The sequence below is a fragment of the Hibiscus syriacus genome, unplaced genomic scaffold (assembly GCF_006381635.1).
Source record: "Hibiscus syriacus cultivar Baekdansim isolate YM2019G1 unplaced genomic scaffold, ASM638163v2 tig00110307_pilon, whole genome shotgun sequence".
Classification (NCBI taxonomy): Eukaryota; Viridiplantae; Streptophyta; class Magnoliopsida; order Malvales; family Malvaceae; genus Hibiscus; species Hibiscus syriacus.
This window is the reverse complement of record NW_024062674.1, coordinates 1,805,549-1,825,267: the sequence shown is the minus strand read 5'-3', so window position 1 is coordinate 1,825,267 and position 19,719 is coordinate 1,805,549. Positions and strand designations below refer to the sequence as shown.

The following is a 19,719-nucleotide window of genomic DNA, read 5'->3' as shown; positions in this document are numbered from 1 at the left end:
CCGGGGAATCCTGAATTTCTTCATAAAATTCTAGCTCTTTCTTGTCCATCATGAGCTGGACTAATGACTTGAATTTTGGGCAATCTTACACCTTATGCCCTTCTTCGTTGTGGTAACATCAATGGTTATCATCTTCAATCCTTATTGCATGTGACTGGGGTGCAAGAAGCCCCGCCTTTCCTATTTGGCTCTATACCCAAGGCAAAGGAGTTTTAACTTTTAAAATACTAGTTTTGATTCTTTTGTTATTCTCGGTAGTGATTGCGTTGATTCATGTCTCCTGATGATTGGGCAAGGGATTCTGGGCGACGTTCGGTGTTTCGAAGTTGAAATGGATCCAATTCTTGTTCCGCATTCTTTGTACAAGCCTCTTCAATGCGAGACAATTTTTTATTGAATGCCCCTGCACACCGCCATGATATTCGCAGTGAGCATTCTCATCAAACCATCTCGGGTAAGGGGGCTTTATTGGATACATAGGGCAAGGCGACACCGAGTGAGTGTCGAAGAGTTGTTGGTACAACTCTTTGTATGTCATAGGAATGGGATCGAACTGCTCCCTTTCTCTTTCCTTCCTTGGTTCTCTCTGAGCTTGGTTAGAAGTACCGGATGGTACAGTTGCAGTTGTTTTTGAACTTGAGATCGTTACACCTTTGTTGGCGTTGTAGGTGTTGACATTGTTGATCTCTCGCTCTTTGTTCTTCATGGGAGGCTTTTTACTAGAATTCCCTCCCTCAATTTTTCCTTGTTTTATAGTTAGCTCGATCATCTCACCAGCCATAACCAGATCTGAGAAACTTCTCGATGTGATCGCCACTAGGTGCCCAAAGTAAGGTGCCTTTAGGGTTTGTGCAAATAGCTTCTTAGTTTCTTTTTCATCCAAAGATGGATGAACTTGCATAGACAAATCCCTCCATCTCTGTGCGTACTGTCGGAAACTCTTGTTATGCTTCTTCTCCAGGCTCTGCAGTATAACTCGATCTGGTCTTATATCATTAATATGCTTGTACTCCTCTAGGAAAGACTTGGCTAAGTCTTTCCACGTCTTGATATGAGTTCGGCTGAGCTAGTTGTACCACCGGATAGCTGAACCGGACAGGATCTCCTGGAAGCAGTGGATCATGAGTTGGTCATTTCCTCCATATCCTGTTATCTTCCGACAGAACATAGTGATATGGGCTGAAGGCCAGCTATTCCCGTCGAACTTCTCGAACTCCAGGACTTTGAATTTTGGTGGAAGCACTAGATCGGGAATGAGGCTCAACTCCATTGCATCTATTTTGCAGTAATCATGGTCCCCTTTGACCATCTTTATCTGGTCTTCCAGTAACTTAATCTTTTCTTCCATTTTTTCGCTTTGTCCTCTTCATCGAAATCCAGGATATTGTAATCACCCGGATGGTTGTCAGGACAGGTTGTGGAAGTTTACACCTTCGCAACAGATGATACTTTTCCTTTGGTAGCAAAAGAGTCCCCGGGTAGGATTCCGGGTGAAGTAACCACCTCTGGGGTCGATGGTATAGTTACTCCCTCAGACGCACCTACTCCTGGTGTACTTGCTTATTGTTGTAAACCAGAAACTTAGCCACAATTTGGCCGACTAAGGACTCTTGGATTCTCGTGATGGAATCCAGGGTACTCTTACTGTTCTGAGCAATTTTATCTTACAGCTCTTTTTGCAATTTTGCCATGTTTTCTTCAATCTTTTCGATTATGGCCTCCATTTGTCTCTTCTTTGCTCGATTATTGTGCAGGTGATGTGTGTATTGAGCTCGTGGAGGTAAACTTTGTATTTGCTCTTTCTCTTTCTGAGACATATTCTGTTAGTTAATATGAATGTAAAAACATAGGAAAATATAAAAACTAAACATGGAAAAATATAAAAAATAAACAAGAAATATAAAATGCAAGGTATGCAATGCATGATGTATGTAATTCAGAGGCATTGATCCAGAAAAGTGTCATTATTATAAATAATCCTTATTTAGACAAAAAAAAATTTATCTTTTAAGAGACATAAAAACAATCAAAGGTACATTCAGACTAAATCCTCTAGACCTCGAACATCTTCTATTAGGTTAACAAGTCTTCTGCCTTTATTTGTCACTGGTTGAATGCTTTGTCGAACCACTCCAGCTTCTATTGTTAGGCCATGTAGATGACGGGATGACTTCTGTTCTTGATCCAGGAAGTCTCAGATGACTGCATCTCTGGCCTTTACGCTTTGTTGTTCTTGTTCCTAATGGAAACGCCACTGTAAACCTCCGTCAAAGGGAACTATCTGAAGCTCACTCGCTTGCTTCTTGAACCCATCTACAATAGCTTCTAACTCAGCTATTGTCTTTCCATTTCTCTCGTGTTGTTTCTCTAGATCAGCCACCCGGATTCTCAAGCGTTGGTTCTGATGTTGACTGTCTGCTAAGCGCCTTTAAGCAGTCTTCAGTTGTTCTTTCCAAACTCTTTCATCAGGCCCCTCGAACTTCCTTTTCAGGCTGTGATCTTCGTCTTTCCAGTATTCATAAATTATTTTCAAAGTGAAGTTATCTTTGACCTTATTTTAATACCTCTTTCTCAAGTCTTCGAGCTCGAAATGGACTTTCTTCTGTTCTTTCTCCAGTTTGTCTGCCTGATCTTTCTGAGTTTCGGCATCTAGCTTCCACTGATAGCATTCAGCTTCAAGTTCCCTTACCCTCTACTTCAATTCATTATTCACGGCTTCAAATTCTGCCTTTGTTATCTCAAGTTCGGAAGGGACATGCCTGAGATGCTCGTCCATGGTCCGGATACCTTCACAGTATGGAACCAGGATGTTGTCGTTTTTCGTCAATCTTCGCCACTCCACATAATCTGGAGTAAGCATGTCTTTGGCAGCTACGACATCCATCTGGAACACTTTCTTCCATGACTCGGCTGCTTCCTTGATCATCTTCTTATAGTTGTCACCGTGATACATAAACTCTGATCTAGCTAGTCCGCATGTTGATGTGACAAACTGACGTGCCCCATACTGTCTAAGTGCCAACAATGGAGCATACCCAACTGTACCCAACAGTCTAAATAGGGTCATAGTGTCAGAATCCCCACACCAGAAAAGAATATCACTGTGGAACAACCAGGTGGCTCTCCAGGCAATATCTCGGTCTTGAAGTTGAGTGAAGACTTTCATCCACTTTTTATTTGAAGCGTCTTCATGCCATTTCATAGTGATGAACTCTCCCAAAGGTGAATAAGAGGTGCTAAATAGGCGGTAGGTGATCCCGTTAGTCTTCCAGAAGTGGTTGTGAATCTAGACTTGAAGGAGCTGAGCACACCCAATGAACCTTCCTCCGCCAGTTCTTCTGCAATGGTTGATAGATCGAAAGGTTTCGGCTAAGATAGCCGGTGCTGGGTTGACTCGCCTCGGAAGTTATTCAAATAGATCCACCACAGCAGCATCAATGTATCCCAAAGTCTTCGGGAATATAATCGGACCATACAGACCCAGTGCAAACATGTCTATTGCCTTCCACTCATCGGGGTGGTTCTTCATCAATTTCTTGATATGAAGCCAAGCAATTCCTTAACTGCTGCCTTTAAATCGAGCCCGGTCAATTACCCATTTTTCGTCAACCCCGATAACCTTGGCTGGTGTATTCTTGAAAGACTGACTTTTAATGTATTTAATGTAGGCTCGCTCTAGTTTGATGCTTTCACAATGCAGCAGTGTAGTGTACTCTTCGATGGTGGGTACCATGTCCTCCCGGTTAAAAGTGAAGCAATTGTATCCCGGGTTCCAGAATTGAACCAAGGCTCTGATTAAGGGCTCATCAGTCTTGACATGAAGCCAAAGTGCAATGTCACCGTACCGCTGGTTGAACTTCTATTTCTAATCATTCTTCCAACTGTCCCAGATGTCCTGAAACTCTTGCACATCATTCTGCTTTAGGCTGATAGAGGCGTAGCTAACCAGCTCTGACACATGGCTTCCTTGAAGACTGACTCCCTTTTCATTCTGAGTCTTCTCGGACCATAGTCGTACCTCGGGGTTTTTTATCTCTTGTATTACAACACTTTTGTCCATTAATTCATATTATTTTGTGCGTAACAAACACCTTTTTAGGCATCAATAGCCTCTTGTTATGATGCAAATGCTAAAAAACAAACACAAAGGCAAAAAAGTTAGTAAAATAAAAAAGTAAATAAAAATAAATGACGAAAGAAAGAAAGAAAAGTAAAAAGATACAAAAATAGCATGGTTAGGGTAAACAAATCCTAGGTTTTGGAATATGGTTTCGGGGTAGGCTCTAATTGTCCATAGTCTCTTGGTTTAGGTTCTAAAAAAGGGTACCCGAGTTCTCCTTGCCGGTGCCCCCTTGGGCTTGCCAAACCTGTAGTCCTAAACCCATCACAGGCTTGTGTGGACTAAGTTAAACTTGAGATGACACATTCCCTTATGTCTGTGCTGTGAATAAATTCACACGAAGACATAAGGTATATGAATCTCGAAGGCTACTTGCTAGGCCTGTGCGGTGAATAAATTCACATGAAAGCGTCACTTTCACCCCCACTTAAATAGGGTTCAGAGCTCAGGTTTATAGCCTTAAGTGAAAAATAAGTTTTGAAGACTGAAATCATTAGAAAACGATTAGTACAACTATTTACTCGAAAATGTAATCAAAAGTAAGCAATAAGGATCGAAATGTTACCTTAAAATTTAAACTTACCCTTTTCGTTAAAAAGACAACTGGAAATTACCTTAGCCTGACTCGATTACATGTCCCCAGCGGAGTCGCCAAGCTGTCGGAACCATCTTTCGGGTAGGCCCGAAATTGGGCTTCGACTTAGGAAAATTGATTAGGAGTCGCCACCGATCATTTATTTTGCAAAAACTGGGTTGATTGGATACCTTATTTCTTACCTGATTTGTGTCTTACCAAAGATGTGTCGGGCTCGGGAGCCGGTTACAGTCAAGGAAGGGTTAGCACCCTTGAACTTCCCTTTCGGTACTACATAAATTCCAATTGTCTTTAATTAATAAAATTGTAACTTTAAATTAAAAGGTAAAATATTGATCCTAATTACTTACCTTATGTTGATTTGAAAATTCCCTTAAAAGGTCGAGAAACATGTTAGAAAAAAGGTACTGAAAATAATTAAAATAAGGAAAATGAAATAAAGGAAATAAAAAATGAGATAAAGTAAAAATAAAGTAAATAGAATAGATGGAAATAAAATAAAATCAGGACAAACATAAAGGAAATAAATAACATAAAGAAAATAATAATAATGATATACTATAATAAACAAACAAATAAAAACAAGAATAAATTAAAAAAATAAAGAAATAGAAATAAATATAAAAGAAAATAATAATAAATATACATATATAATAATAATAAGATATAGTTTTTAATACAAAGCAAATAAAAAAATGATAAAATACGTGTATACATATAATATTAGAGAAAACAATAAAAAGGTAACTTATATATGAATATATATATATATATTAATGGGTAAAAGAAATATTGGATAAAAAATACGAAATAAAATAAAATAATTAAACATGAAATAATAAAATAATAAAAAAAAATAAAAGGAGTAAATTGTAAGAAAAGTCAAGTCTGGGGTCCAAATTAAGAGGAAAATTAATGTCAAAATCAGATTTTGGATCGAAATATTGCTTTAATAAAACGGGGGGACCAAAAGGGTGATTTGCCCTAATTTCTTAAAAACGCGCGGGTCATTCTGGCGCTGGGTCGGGTCGTGGGTTGAATTTGGGCTTACTATATAACTTAAAAAAATTAAAAGCCTTCATTTGTTTCATTTTAAAAACCAAAGCCCTCCCCTTCTCTCGTTTTGCTCTGGCTTGTTCATCTGAATGATGAACACGCCGTCCCGTCTTTCCAGAAAATTGGTGGCGCCGCCTCGCCGGCCGCCTTTGATCGGAGCCAGCCGCCGGTCATCGGCGGCAAAACTATTTTTTTTCTTTTTTGAAAAATTTTTCACGTGCTCTCTTCAAATATCAAAACGATTTTTCACAAAAATGCCTCAAGGGGAGTAGATCTAAAGAAATAGATCCGAACATCCACCCTTGTTCATCGGCAAAAAAACCTTTCTTTTTTGTTTTCTTTCGAATCAACGCACAAAGAGACAGAAAAATCAACATGCAAAGGTACGACTTTTACCTTTCGTTCTTTCTTTCGAAATATAAGTACTTCGAAATGACTACGATTTGCTTGTAATTTCTTCTTTTTTATTTCATATAGCGTTCGTCCTTTTACAATGGGTTCGATTACATATATTTATAGTATAAAAAGAAACTATTCTTAGAGATTGAATCCGAGTAAAACTCGGTTTGGTTGTGGTTGTTCGAAGTCCACTAACACACGTTGCTTTGCTTGTGTTTCATGTGCTTACGTCTGTTGGTGGTTGTTTGATGTTGAGGAGTTCATGGTGCCGAGAAAACCGGCTGAGGGAAGCGTGAGATTTGGCCGTGCATTGTGGGGGTCCTCGTTGAAGAGTAAAACGGTGCTGGAGACAAAGTGTGAAGCTAGAGTTTCCCAAACCCTAGCTTAATCGGTTTGGGTCTGGCGTACTGGGCCACTTGGTCATGTCATGGGTTTGGGTCTGTTGGTGTTTGGCTATTGGCTATTGTACCTGTAAAACAAATGGGGGACAATAATTTAATAGATACATTTATATAATATAACCTGTGCTGTAAATACATTATATAATGTAATGACATTAAAGGACATATATTATATAATGTAATAACATTAAAGGATAAAATTTGGTGTCTTCATTAACCATAAGTTAACCTATTATAATTATTTTGCAAAAATAACATAACATGAATGTTTTAAATTTTCATAATTCATTCTACAAAAAAATATAGCACTTAACACATATTACACTTAATCGTTAATCATCATTTTTAGCGATTCTATTAACTCAAAACCATTTAGCATTAATTGTTCGATTAATTAACCTATTAAATATAAAGATTATATAAATTAATAGTTACTGTTAACGATTACAGGTTTTTTGAACACCCTTACACCTAAGCCATCTCTCTCTTTCATTGAAGACGATAAAGGTGTTCGGACTTCTCTTATGCAGCAGTTTCAGACGTGTAGAAGAAGACCGTATGTAAAACATTTGTAAACCTACTACCAAACAGTATTTTCCCCTTCACCCTGCAATTCGATTTCGCCCTAAAGTTTCCCCTGCAAACTCTAGGATCGTACTTCATTCATGTACTATGTTCTAATGTAAACAGGGTAAACAAATTTCACTTTTGTGCTTTTGGTTCACGGAATGTAATATTATCAGTGGGAATAAAAGATTACTAGGGAATAAGATTACTGAGAATGTTGTATTTTGTGTTTAGTTAGTTTAATAGGAATGTAAGATTACCGTGTTTGGTTAAATGAATAAAAGATTATTGAAATGTATATTTTACCAAATTGTTCTTATTATATATTTGTTTTCTAACAAGTTAAATTCTACTATAATATTATTATAATTGGTTTAAAAATTTTCTTTAAAAATTTTAAATTCATAAAATATATATAATTTTTTTTACAAATTTTGAAAAGATAAATAGGTTTAATGAAAGGATAAAATTTTATTTTAACCCCTGAACTTCATATAAAATTCTAATTATAGACCTTTTTTTGTAAATCTAAAATAGTTTAAGGATACATTTGTAATTTAACCTTCGTAGAATTTTTATTATTCAACGACAGAAGAAGGATAATTTTGAAAGAAAAAAAATTAAGGGCATTTTAGTCCAAAACGCCGGTAATCTAACAATATATAAGGGAAGTGGATAATCACATTTCCGGTAATATACCCCAAAAAATCCACTATTGGTAATAAAAGATTACGGGAATAAGATTACCGGCCAACCAAATGAGAGAATGAGGATTTCATTCCCTCGGTAATGTTGTATGCCGTGAACCAAACGGCCCCTTTGGGTAATTTCTCATTTACCCTCTTTTTAACCTTTTTTCCGACATGTATTTTAATAATTAAGACAATAATTTAATTAAGCCTAGTCATAACGCCTTTACAAAATTGGCGGCAGAGTGAAAAAAAATTTAAAGTATAAAGTTTAGGTATTAAATTAAAAAAATTTAAAGTACAGTGATCAAAATTGGAGAGACAATACAATTTAATGAGAAAATTTGTGTTTTTACCATTATCATAATATGTAGTAATTACTCACTTCATATCTTTTTTCTTTATATAATTAATTTGTTTATAATTAACTTTAAAATAATCACTTAGTTTTATATTTATATAAAAATAAAAATTTATTTACAAAAGGACATCGAGAAAAGAATAAGATAAATACATTTTAGTTTGAAATTAGAAATGACATTATAACAATAGTTCACATAATAATTTTTTTGAGTAAGCTATGTATTTAATCATCCATTTATTTTCACAATTTCATTTTGGTTACTTAACTATTTTTTTTCTCAAAATCAAAAATAGCGTATGTTTTAGTTCCATTTTAATCATTTACCGTTAAAAAATTAACAGCGATATTGACATATCTCTATAAGGTAATCTCATGTCATCATTGAAAAAAATTATCACATCAACATTTTTTGTTTTTTTAATAGGAGATTAGCAAAACGTAACCAAAACAAAACGTTAAGTATGATTTTAAACAAAAATAATTGAATGACCAAAATAAAACTGCGAAAATAGACGAATCGTTAAATATATAGTTTATTCTAGTTTTTTTAATAAGAGAAAAGCCAAAAAAAAGGCAAATGAACGAGGCATGTGGAAAAGGAGATTAGAAATAAGCAAACGATGATTGTTGTTTCGTGTAAAACGCGAAGAAAAAAATAGAGTAAAGAAGAGTTGCGAAAGGATCATTGTAGTGAATAAAAAAATAAACAATTTTTTCAAGAAAATGTTTTTGGTGAATAAAAGCTCTCCTTTAGTATTTTCTGTTATAGCCAAAATCATAATAAATATAAAAATTAATCAGATCTAATCATGTCAGATCAAGAATAAAAATTAATCCTGGATTTTATAGCTTCTCTATCAATTCTAGTTGTTTGAAGTGTTAAGGATCATTGTAGTGATTACCTACAACCAAAAACAATATTTAGTACACAATGGATCGATCATTTGATGAAAATGGTCATTTTCTTTTCGAATAATTCAACTATTACAAGAAAGGGATCGATAATTTTCATCGATGGAACGATCCTTTTGGTGAAGAGATCGATCTTTTTCATCGGGGGATCGATCCTTAGCTACTAGAATCCAAGTGATCGATCATTTTCCAAGGGGATCGATACTTTTTCTTAGTGGGATCGATCCTTTGAACCAAATAACCTTGGAAACTCGACTTTAAAGCGAGAAAATGGTCGAGTATAATTTTGAAAAGGTTCAACTGATTTGGAAAATATTTAAAACATAATTTTCTAGTTAATTTGGACTTTGAATTACTTTTGAGAAAATTTTAACAAATTAGATTAAGTCCAAAATCAATTTTGCAATATATCTCTTATATTAAAATATTAATTCAACATACTACATTACTTCTCTGATTATACTTGTAGGCATGCTTATATTAGGAATGCATGTAGTATAATAGAGTTATTTATGTGGCATTAAGCTTATGGCTCAACGTTTAGAATATATTTCCATTCACATGTGTTTAGGTGAGGATCAAGAAGCACCATCGTCAAATCAGAGTTCTAGACATTGTTGATCAGAGTCCAAACTTTAAAATAAATTCAATTTAATCCTTAAACTTTGATTTTCTTTCATTTAAACACATATTTTCAAAACTAATCACTTTTTAAAATCTAATTAATTTAGACATAAACTTCCATGTCAGATTTTGGGGTGTTCCATTAGGTATTGCTGTGAAAATTATGGATTTTTGTGTTCTTTCTTTTGGCTTCTCACTTTTATTGATAATTCTCTCGTTAGAGTATTTCTTGGAGTACGTAATTTGATTGATAATAATGAAGAACAATTTCAACAAAGATGTTTTTTTATCTTCGAGATTATAAACCACTTAACCATAGAACTTAAACCACTAACAAAAAAAAGACGTGAAAAAAAATCTCTAAAATATATGTTTTATCCAATATACTTTTCGTCGGTTATAACTATTTATGCCACATAGGGTAAAGGCACATCCAATCAAATATATATTTTAAAAGGATCGAATGATTGAACATATATTTACCTTATGTGACATAAATGTGTTTCATTTTGATAAATAATCGAAGAAAGATATTATTTTTTGATTAGATAATCTTGATAAGTGGGATATATGGGTAAAAAATCCTCAATTGTTTTGGTTGTTCTCCCACTTTTAAAGTTTCGTTCTGATTATTTTGGACTGACTTGTGATGCACACCTGATTTTGATTGGTGAGTCTTTCAATATGAATTTTCTACATACACAAAACCTCAAACTCGAGACTTGCTTAAGCAATCTCAAATTATTTGTCATTTAAACCTACCTCGTCGATAAAACCCTCATTTTTTATATTCAATGCTGGTAACGAATTTAATTATAATGAGTTTTTTAAGGTAAAGGGAAATTTTGAATAATAAAATTGAGAAAAGGAATCTAACTAAAGAGTTGGGACAGGCGGAACAAACTGAAAATTTGTGGCCAATTATCGAACATTTCTTCCACAAAAACACCTTTTCTTTCCAGCTAGCATGCATGCATGAAACTCGTGATTTTAGATCTTCTTCGACAATATACTTTTTTCCCCCTTAATTTTTAATGAGAAATAAATCACAACTTAAAGTAGAAAAAGAGGCAATATTTATTAATATTTGAATAAGAAGATAAAAACATAAGATTTATTAAAATAAAAATAAAAATCATTAAAAATGAGACTTGATCTGCTTTTGCAATTTTTTGAAGAAAAGAAACTGATTAATGCATATGAAAGAGTAAGTAACATTAACGGTACGAGGATTTTAATAAGGGTAAAGTACAGGGTTGATTACTTTCATTTATGGTTTGTACATTTTTCCTCACTGAATTTAAAAAACATAATATTTGGTCACATTCGTTTTTGTTTAATTAAGATATGGTCATTGAGAGTTAATTGTTGTTAGACCTTTAACATATTGTTAATGTGGCACAATGAATTTATAAAATTAAAAAAAATAAACCACATAAATGATCACTAATGTTTAATTAAGTTTATGTTTTCCCCATTGAAGTTTCAAAAATAACAAATTGGTCACTAAAACACCAAGCAGGTCCCTAAACAATGATTTTATATCCAATTTAAGCTTTTTAATTTTTTCAATTTTTTGCAATCGAATATTTCGAATGATAAGCAAAAAGTTAGGAAACGTTTGGGGTAAATTAGATATAAAACCATTGTTCAAGGAATATATTTGATGTTTTAGCGACCGATTTATTACTTTTGAAACTTCACTGGAAAACAAAAAATACTCAAACATTAGTGACCATTTGTATAATTTACCCTTTTAATTATATAAATTTAGTGTGTCACATCAGCAATCCGCTAAAGATCTAACAGCAGTTAACCCTAAGTGATAGCATCTTAATTAAACAAAAACAAAAGTGACCAAATATTATGTTTTTTGTATTTAGTAAAAAAATGTATAAAACTTAAACGAAAGTTATCAATCTTGTAGTTTACTCTTTTAATAATTATAATGTGGTCTCTTATTTGTTTAGATAAGATAGAAAGTTGGAAGATCAAGAAGTTAATGGACGGAAAAAGAATTTTATTCTAGGTAAAATCTCTAAAATTTTAGAAATGATGGATTTATAAAATTTTAGGAAGATAAAAATATATTTATAATAAAAAAATACATATAAAAATTTAAAATATACTATAATTATAAATTTTCAAAATGTGACTGTACCACACATATCTCCAATCCATCCTCAAGAAAGATCCTCTTGACTACATCCGTGCCTGACAAGTCAAGCAAGAATATGATGCAAGAATATGATGCAAGAATATGATGCAATACTTTTAAAGGTAATGAATTACTTGCTAGAAAAAATAAAAGAAAGAAAATCCCAAAACTAAATCTCAAGTTCCAATTTCTTCAATTAATCAAGGCTACATGTTCTTGATCCCGACTCAAAGAATAATAAAACTTTAGCTTTTGCATGTCAGATATACATGTATGCTTTTCGTACTAATTTAATTTACTTGAACCATTTGCTTTTATATAATTAACTTACCATCCAAGACAAAAGTATTCCTTGAATAAACACGTGGCATCAAACAATTAGTGAGTACTCTATATAACTCAAAATAATGTGGAAGAATTGAGGGAATATAGTTTAGTTCATTTATGTTTCAAAAGAATATGGAAGTTAACTTTCTCTTGTTTTAAAATGACGATGGTTGGTCAATTATGCAAGTGCAATATTCCATTCCCTAAATAACATAGGATAAAATATACAAATGGTAATCCGATAATAAGGTATTACATTGTTGAATTTTTTAATTATTAAAAGTTATAAAATGATCACTCAATTATAGGACATTGTTTTGTTGAGTCATCTTACTATTAAAGTTACAAAATGGTTAATTGATTATTCATATGTTCAAACTCGTCTTTTTCAATTAAAAAAATTGAAGATGTTCGGGCTGGATGTTAACCTGTTAATTGAGATATGATAAAATCATATTTTAATGAAGTCTATTGGTACTATCGTTGCTTTGAAAAATTGACTCGGTGACAAAATGTTTCAAACACCAACTTTATGACATAATGTAACATAGAGTCACTCCACAAAATATAACTCAAACGGTTTTGGGATCAAATTATATCATATCTTAATCAATATGTTAACTTTCAACTCAGACCACCGTTAATTTTGTAATTGTAAAGGGACGAGTTTAGATTATATAAATAGTCGGATGAGAATTTTGTAATTTTTAATAGTCAGATGACTCAACAAAGCATCACCCTATAATCGAAGAATCATTTTATAATTTTTAATAATCGAAAAACTCAACTAAAACAAGCTCTATAATTAAATAACCATTTGTACTCTACTCTATAATATATATATATAATGGATGTGACTCTTGAACCTTGACCTACCCACCACCTACCGCCTTCACCTTCCTAGCTAACACTAGCTAAAACTACAATGGAAGTCGATCGTCTGTTCTCAGAGCAGCAATCACATAAAGATCTGATAACTGACCATAGTTCCCCTCAAACTCATCAAATCGATCTCCAACAAATAGTGGAGCTCATTGACTGCATTTTCAACATTGCTCTTGCAACCAAGGTGTCTTATAATTTTACTTGGCCTCTTGATTACAGTCATATATTTAAATGATTTTATTTGTTGTAGGAGGACGATGTTGAATCTGAAAAGTTAAAAGCCATGATGAGCAGCCTGGAGAACATTGATGGTATGCGTGAAGCATTGACTGATATCAGACATATCTCCTGTGAGGTAAATCACTTACCAACTTGTTGTTTAAGACCAACAAATGCATTAATCTAAGGCTTACTACTATGTTTGCACGTATGACTAATTTGATCTTCACTCTTTTTCTTTTTGGAGTATTTTAATCTTCAACGTGTCAATTTTTAGTTAAATTTCTTCTATTGGAAGGAAACCGTTAATTAACGAACGATCAACATATGTTGTTGATGTAATATTTTCACATTTGCTTAACTGCTAATGTGATATGTGCCACATAACCCAAAGTGGTGACGTGATATGTACCACATAATCCAGAGTAGTGACGTGATATATGTTATGTAACCCAAAGTGATTACGTGATATATGCCATATAACTTAGAGTGATGATGCGGTATATCCCATGTAACTCATAGAGATGATGTGACACATATTACGTCAACAATTAAGTACATATGAAAATAGTATGTCAAAAACATATGTTGACTATTAGTCAACTAGCGATTTCCTTCCAATAGGAGATATTTTAACTCAATTAAAATGTTAAGTGTTAGAATACTAAAAAAATAGAAGCCAAAATAATCATTTATACAAACATTTGGAGGTAATTTTAGCATCATCACTTAATCTAAAACTTTGAAATTCGTCTTCCCACTATAGATGTCTTGCAATCTCGTAGAAGGAACAGGAAATCTGAGTAAAACCAAATCAACAATGGAACAAAGGCTTCGTAAGTATTCGGGGAATGGAAGAGCGGTTCTAGCAATCGCAGCTTTTGCTTCGAGTATCGGAGAATTGTCGATGCTGGGGAAGCACTGCAACCATTCGATCTCGAAGTTTATGAATGCCGTAAAAGGCCACTCTCTCAAACTCGATTTCAAGGCTCTTCAGAGCTCGGGTCTTATCGACGCCATGAAGAAAGTCTCCCGCACCAGTTTGGACTTCTCCAACATCCGAAGAGATGAGTTTTCCGAGAATATTATTGACAATGTTTTGCAAATTTCAACCACTTTAAGCAAAAGGGAGTAAGCTCCTCCATCGATCCTTTTAGCATCCTTCATGTTCAACTTCAATTTTATATTACATTGGCATATTTATATTTGTATAATTACTCTTACTTTAGGGATATTGGTGATGATGAACTAACAACGTTGACAAGACGACTTATCGAGCTAAATGATGATCTTCGAGAGAAACTGGTTGCTGCAAGTAAGCCATCGTATAAATATACAATTTTGTTAGTATATCATACGAAAAATGGTAAACTACATGTTTAGTCTCTAAACTATTACTTTTGTTCCATTTTGATACTTAAACTTTATTTTGTATCAAAATCATGCCTAACGTTTAGTTTATGTTTCATTTTGGTAACCCGTCATTAAAAACTTAACGATGATATTGACGTGTTACCATAAAGTAATGTCATGTCATCATTGAAAAATGTCGCATCGTCAGTTCTGTTAATTTTTTAACTGCATGGTACCAAAATGAAACCTAAACTAAATGTTAGGCATAATTTTGAAAAGTTAAAATTTAGGCACCAAAACAGAACAAAGTAGATAGATTAGATACTAAATATGTAATTTACGTAAAAAATCCTAAATTGTTTAAGGATTTTATTGATCATAGGGTAATCACACCATATTAACATATATTTTAAAAACTAATAAATTGAAACATAAAGAATCATTACAGCAACAAATGTTGGGTGCGTCTAACTGTTTGTTTTTGTTTTTTCACTCAAACTATTAACAGTGAACTTTTTAACGGAATAGATGGTGTGACTATTAAAAAGATTAGTATAATTATACATTTGGTCATTAATATTTATATATTCTATTATTTTAGTCTTTATTTTAATTCAATTAAATAAATTTAATCTCCAATTAGATAATGATCGTGTCATTATTTGATTGGATCGTATTTTTTTTATTTTAATTTATTCAACCTAATATTTTCCTCTAATGAGGTATTGACACGTGTCACTACCTTAATAGAAGTGGAAAAATTTTGTGGAGTAAAAGTGCTGCTGTGTAGGATTGAAATTGAACTTGGGACTTCAGAGAGATGAAATTGCGCCTAAACCACTCAGCCAAATCATATAAAATGTTAATATTTTTGTTCATTCTAATATTAGCATTTTAACACGTGTCACTACCTTAATAGAAGCGGAAAAAATTTGTAGAGTAAAAGTGCTGCTGTGTAGGATTGAACTTGAATCTTTTTAAAGAGATCAACCTGCGCCTGAACCGCCTAGCCAATTCATATAAAACGTTGATACATTGCAACATTTTATATATTCTATTGTTACTAATAACAGAAAAAAAAATGTTAAAATGCTATTGGGAAGATTTGAACCTAGGATGAAAAACTTTAACTACTAGGCCAACTTACATATTTTAATAATAGTTTTTACATTTGTTTAACACTCTTTTTTTTCTTTTAGTAACAACAATAGAATATATACTAAATGTTGCAATCTTTTAACAAATATAGGGCTTGGCTAAGTGGCTCAAGCGCATGCAAACTGTCTTTGACACCACCTTATTGGAGGTAAAATTATTAGGTTAAATAAATTAAATTTAAGAATAGTGACACATGTCATTATTTAATTAGAGATTAAATTTTTTTAATTGAATTAAAATAAAGATTAAAATAATAAAATGTGTAAATATTAAAGATCAAATGTATAATTATACCAATATTTTTAATAACCACATCATCTAGTCCATTAAAAATAATGGTTAGTAGCTTGATTGGAATACTTAAATATTATGTGGTCTGATTGATAAATTTTCAGGAAAAAAGATAATAAAAAAAGGCAATAGTTAAATAGTCAATGATATAGTTTATCTAAGAAAAAATAACTAAAGCTTTTAGTATCGTGGTAAGTTTTTTTAAATAGTCTGAGATGAGTAAAATATAATATATTTTTATAATATTTCTTAAATATTGACAATACATACACCTTGTAAATACAATTACTCAAACCCTTAACCTCTACAAAGAACAACAACTCTCACTTTTACCAATGATATTGTTCAATATATTTTAATGTTTTACTTTCTTGAAAAGATTTAAATTTAGACTCACGTACCGATACAAACTACGTTGCTCGAATCCAGTTGGGTGTATGCGTCTTTTTGACATTTGATCACAATATGGTGCAGGGAAAGTGGCACCATATGATTATGAAGACGAACGGAAACCTATTCTCAATATCAGAACCTCGGAACTTATCGAAAACATCAAGAAATATACAGAGGTTGGTTCAAATCCCTATTGTATTGCATATTATAATCGAATCATTTGTTTCAAAATAAATTATGCAAATGGTTATGACTTATTATTTTGTTGAGTCTCTCGATTATAAAAAAAATTATAAAACAGTCATTCGACTATAAAACGTTACTTTGTTAAATTTTGCGACTATTAAAAGTTACAAAATGATCACTCAACTATTCAAATATTCCAAAATTGTCCTTTTTGATAAAAGTTGACGGCAATCTGAATTGGACGTTAACCTGTTGATCGAGACATAATAAAATCTAATCTCACAATCTCAAACGACTATCATATCTTAGTCAACATGTTAACGTCCAGCTCATACAATCGTTAAATTTTTTAACAAAAAATGACAAGTTTAAAACATAATGAATAGTCAGGTAACCATTTTGTAACTTTTAATAGCTGAGAGACTCAATAAAATAATATCTTATAATCAAAGGATCATTTTATAATATTTGTTTACTTTACCCTTCAAAATATGGGGTTTTGATGATTAATATGTTTACGATACAGGATCCTGAAAAACTGAGAAACAAGCATGTGTTATTTCTCATATCAGATCTCGACATATCCATCGAAGAAATTAAGGTTCTCAACGGATTGTACCAAAAGAATGACAACAAGTATGAAATCTTGTGGGTCCCAATCGTGGAGTTGTCGGTAAATGATAAGAGAGCAGAGGCAAAGTTTGGGGAGCTGAAACAAATGATGAAATGGATTGCAGTTAAGCATTCCAAGATCGAAGCACAAGTCATTGAGTGCATAAAGAAGGACTGGCAATTTATAAAGCAAGCCATTGCTGTGTCAGTGAAACCAAGTGGGGCAATAACATCCTTGAATGCCCTCCCTATGTTGTGGACATGGGGTAATTCGGCCTTTCCTTTCATTGCAACAAGAGAACAAGCTCTGTGGAAGGAAAGAGTTGAGCAAAATGGTTGGAGGCTTCACTTGTTGTTCGATGAACTTGACCTTCCCAATGATATAGACATGCAATCATGGGTACATTTATAATCTCTTATTTATATTTAGGGTTAACTACATGTTTAGTACCTCAACTGTCACTTTTGCTCCGTTTTCATCACCCAACTATTACTTTTCAAAATCATACCTAAGGCTATGTTTTGGTTTCATATTGGTCACCCGCCGTTAAAAAAAATAGCTGAAATGCTAGCATGACAATTTTTTTTTAAAAAAAATTCAAGAATTATGTTACATTACTTTATAGTAACCCATCAACATCATAGTTAATTTTTAACGTCGGGTGATCAAAATGAAACTAAAACTAAATGTTATGTATGATTTTAAATAAAAAATAATTGAGTGATAAAAATGGAACAAAAATGATAGTTGGGTACTAAACATGTAGTTTACCCTTATTTATAACCTCTGATTTGTTTTTGGGGTAAACTACATGTTTAGTACTTCAACTATCACTTTTGTTCCGTTTTGGCCACCTAACTATTTTTTCAAAATCATACCCAATGTTACATTTTGGTTTCATTTTGGTCACCTACAGTTAATAAAATAACAGAACTGTTGACATTACATTTTTTTATTTTTTTCATTGATGATGTATTATTATCTTATGGTGACACGTCAACATCACCATTAATTTTTTAATAATGAGTTACCAAAATGAAACAAAAACTGAACATTAGGTATGATTTCAAAACAGAAATAGTTAGATGACCAAATGGAACAAAAATGACAGTTGGGGTAATAAACGTATAGTTTACCCTTATTTTTATTTACCTTTTGGTTCTAGTTTCAGAATCTTACTTAAGGGATGTTGTGTGTTACTTGATTATTTAGACAAAGAGCGAGGGGACATTTGTATGCTTGTTTGGAGGTGGGGATATGTCATGGATTCAGGCATTCACTGAGAAAGTGAAAATTGCTGCACACGCTGCGGGTGTTTCCTTAAAGCTAGTATACCTTGGTGTGGGGAAGAGCAAAGGCAAAGGGCTAACAAGGAATGAGTTTGGTCGAGGCATTCATGTCATTGAATCAGAATCTCAGTGGCATTTCTGGACTCGACTGGAGAGCATATTGTACTACAAAATCAAACTCGGTAAGACGGTGAACATCAGCAGGAAGGATCCGGTGATGCAGGAGGCGTTGAAAGTGGTCGGGTACGGTGGGAATGGCAAAGCATGGGCCATGTTTTCGATGGGAACAAGTGCCATGGTGACAACCAGCGGGAAAACGGCTCTAAGTATAATGGAAAACTACAAGAAATGGATAAAAGAGAACGTGGGGAATCGTTTCTTTAATGGAATAGAAGAGTACAATGAATTAATAATGAGGGATGTGCACAGCTGCATCAACGTTAACCTGCCGGTTATGGGTGAGATTCCAGGGATAATGATGTGCCCTGAGTGTTCCAAAGTGATGGACATGTTTTACACTTACCGCTGCTGCCCTGAGTCGCTGCTGTGCTGAGTAATTAGGAAATACACCCGGAGGAAATAGATATAATAAAATGTATTAAGCTGCTAAGGCTCTACTCTACCATGGAATAAAATCTGAGGCTCACTCATTTATTCACCTACACTATTTGGTGAAGAAAGAGTCCAGAACTTGTTTAATCTGTGCTGTCTATTTATCAAAGAAAAGAAATTCCAAGTGAAAAGCTTCATGGACTCTTGTAGTTGCATTCATACTTAAATTGAAAAACAATATGGCGTGAACTATAAATTTTGAGATCTAACAGTGAACGATGACGACGGCCGATGTCGTATGATGGTGACAGTGGTGAGTGGTGGTGGTTGTGAGAGACTTTGATCGAATTCAGGAGTAAAATTGATATTTTATCTAAGTTTAGATGTCGAAATGATGCTTCATCTGAAGTTCAACATCTAACTAGTAGTCTATTTAAAGTTCAGGGGTAAAATTAAAATTTTACACCTTTTGAATAATGTGTCACGCCATCAGACTAATGGGAGTTAACGACTCAATGACCAAAATGTAACATTCGATTATATAAGTGATCAAAAATTAAAAATTTGG

The 19,719-nt window shown here is 33.3% G+C and overlaps 1 protein-coding gene across 1 annotated transcript; it reads left to right on the top strand.

Moving 5' to 3' along the window:
* The first annotated feature begins 13,103 nt into the window (after window positions 1-13,103).
* Window positions 13,104-19,251, top strand: LOC120116929 (protein SIEVE ELEMENT OCCLUSION B-like). The gene is made up of 7 exons (XM_039137310.1): window positions 13,104-13,281; window positions 13,348-13,452; window positions 14,083-14,447; window positions 14,546-14,631; window positions 16,593-16,687; window positions 17,224-17,709; window positions 18,523-19,251. The coding sequence occupies exons 1-7, from the start codon at window positions 13,138-13,140 to the stop codon at window positions 19,150-19,152; spliced, it is 1,911 nt and encodes a 636-aa protein (XP_038993241.1). The 5' UTR covers window positions 13,104-13,137; the 3' UTR covers window positions 19,153-19,251.
* Window positions 19,252-19,719: the final 468 nt, after the last annotated feature.

Excerpts from the sequence above, each read along its gene's own strand:
- LOC120116929 (XM_039137310.1), top strand. The coding sequence starts at position 13,138 with ATGGAAGTCGATCGTCTGTTCTCAGAGCAGCAATCACATAAAGATCTG. Across the intron at positions 13,453-14,082 it reads TCAGACATATCTCCTGTGAG|ATGTCTTGCAATCTCGTAGA; the intron begins GTAAATCACTTA and ends TTCCCACTATAG. Across the intron at positions 17,710-18,522 it reads ATATAGACATGCAATCATGG|ACAAAGAGCGAGGGGACATT; the intron begins GTACATTTATAA and ends TTGATTATTTAG.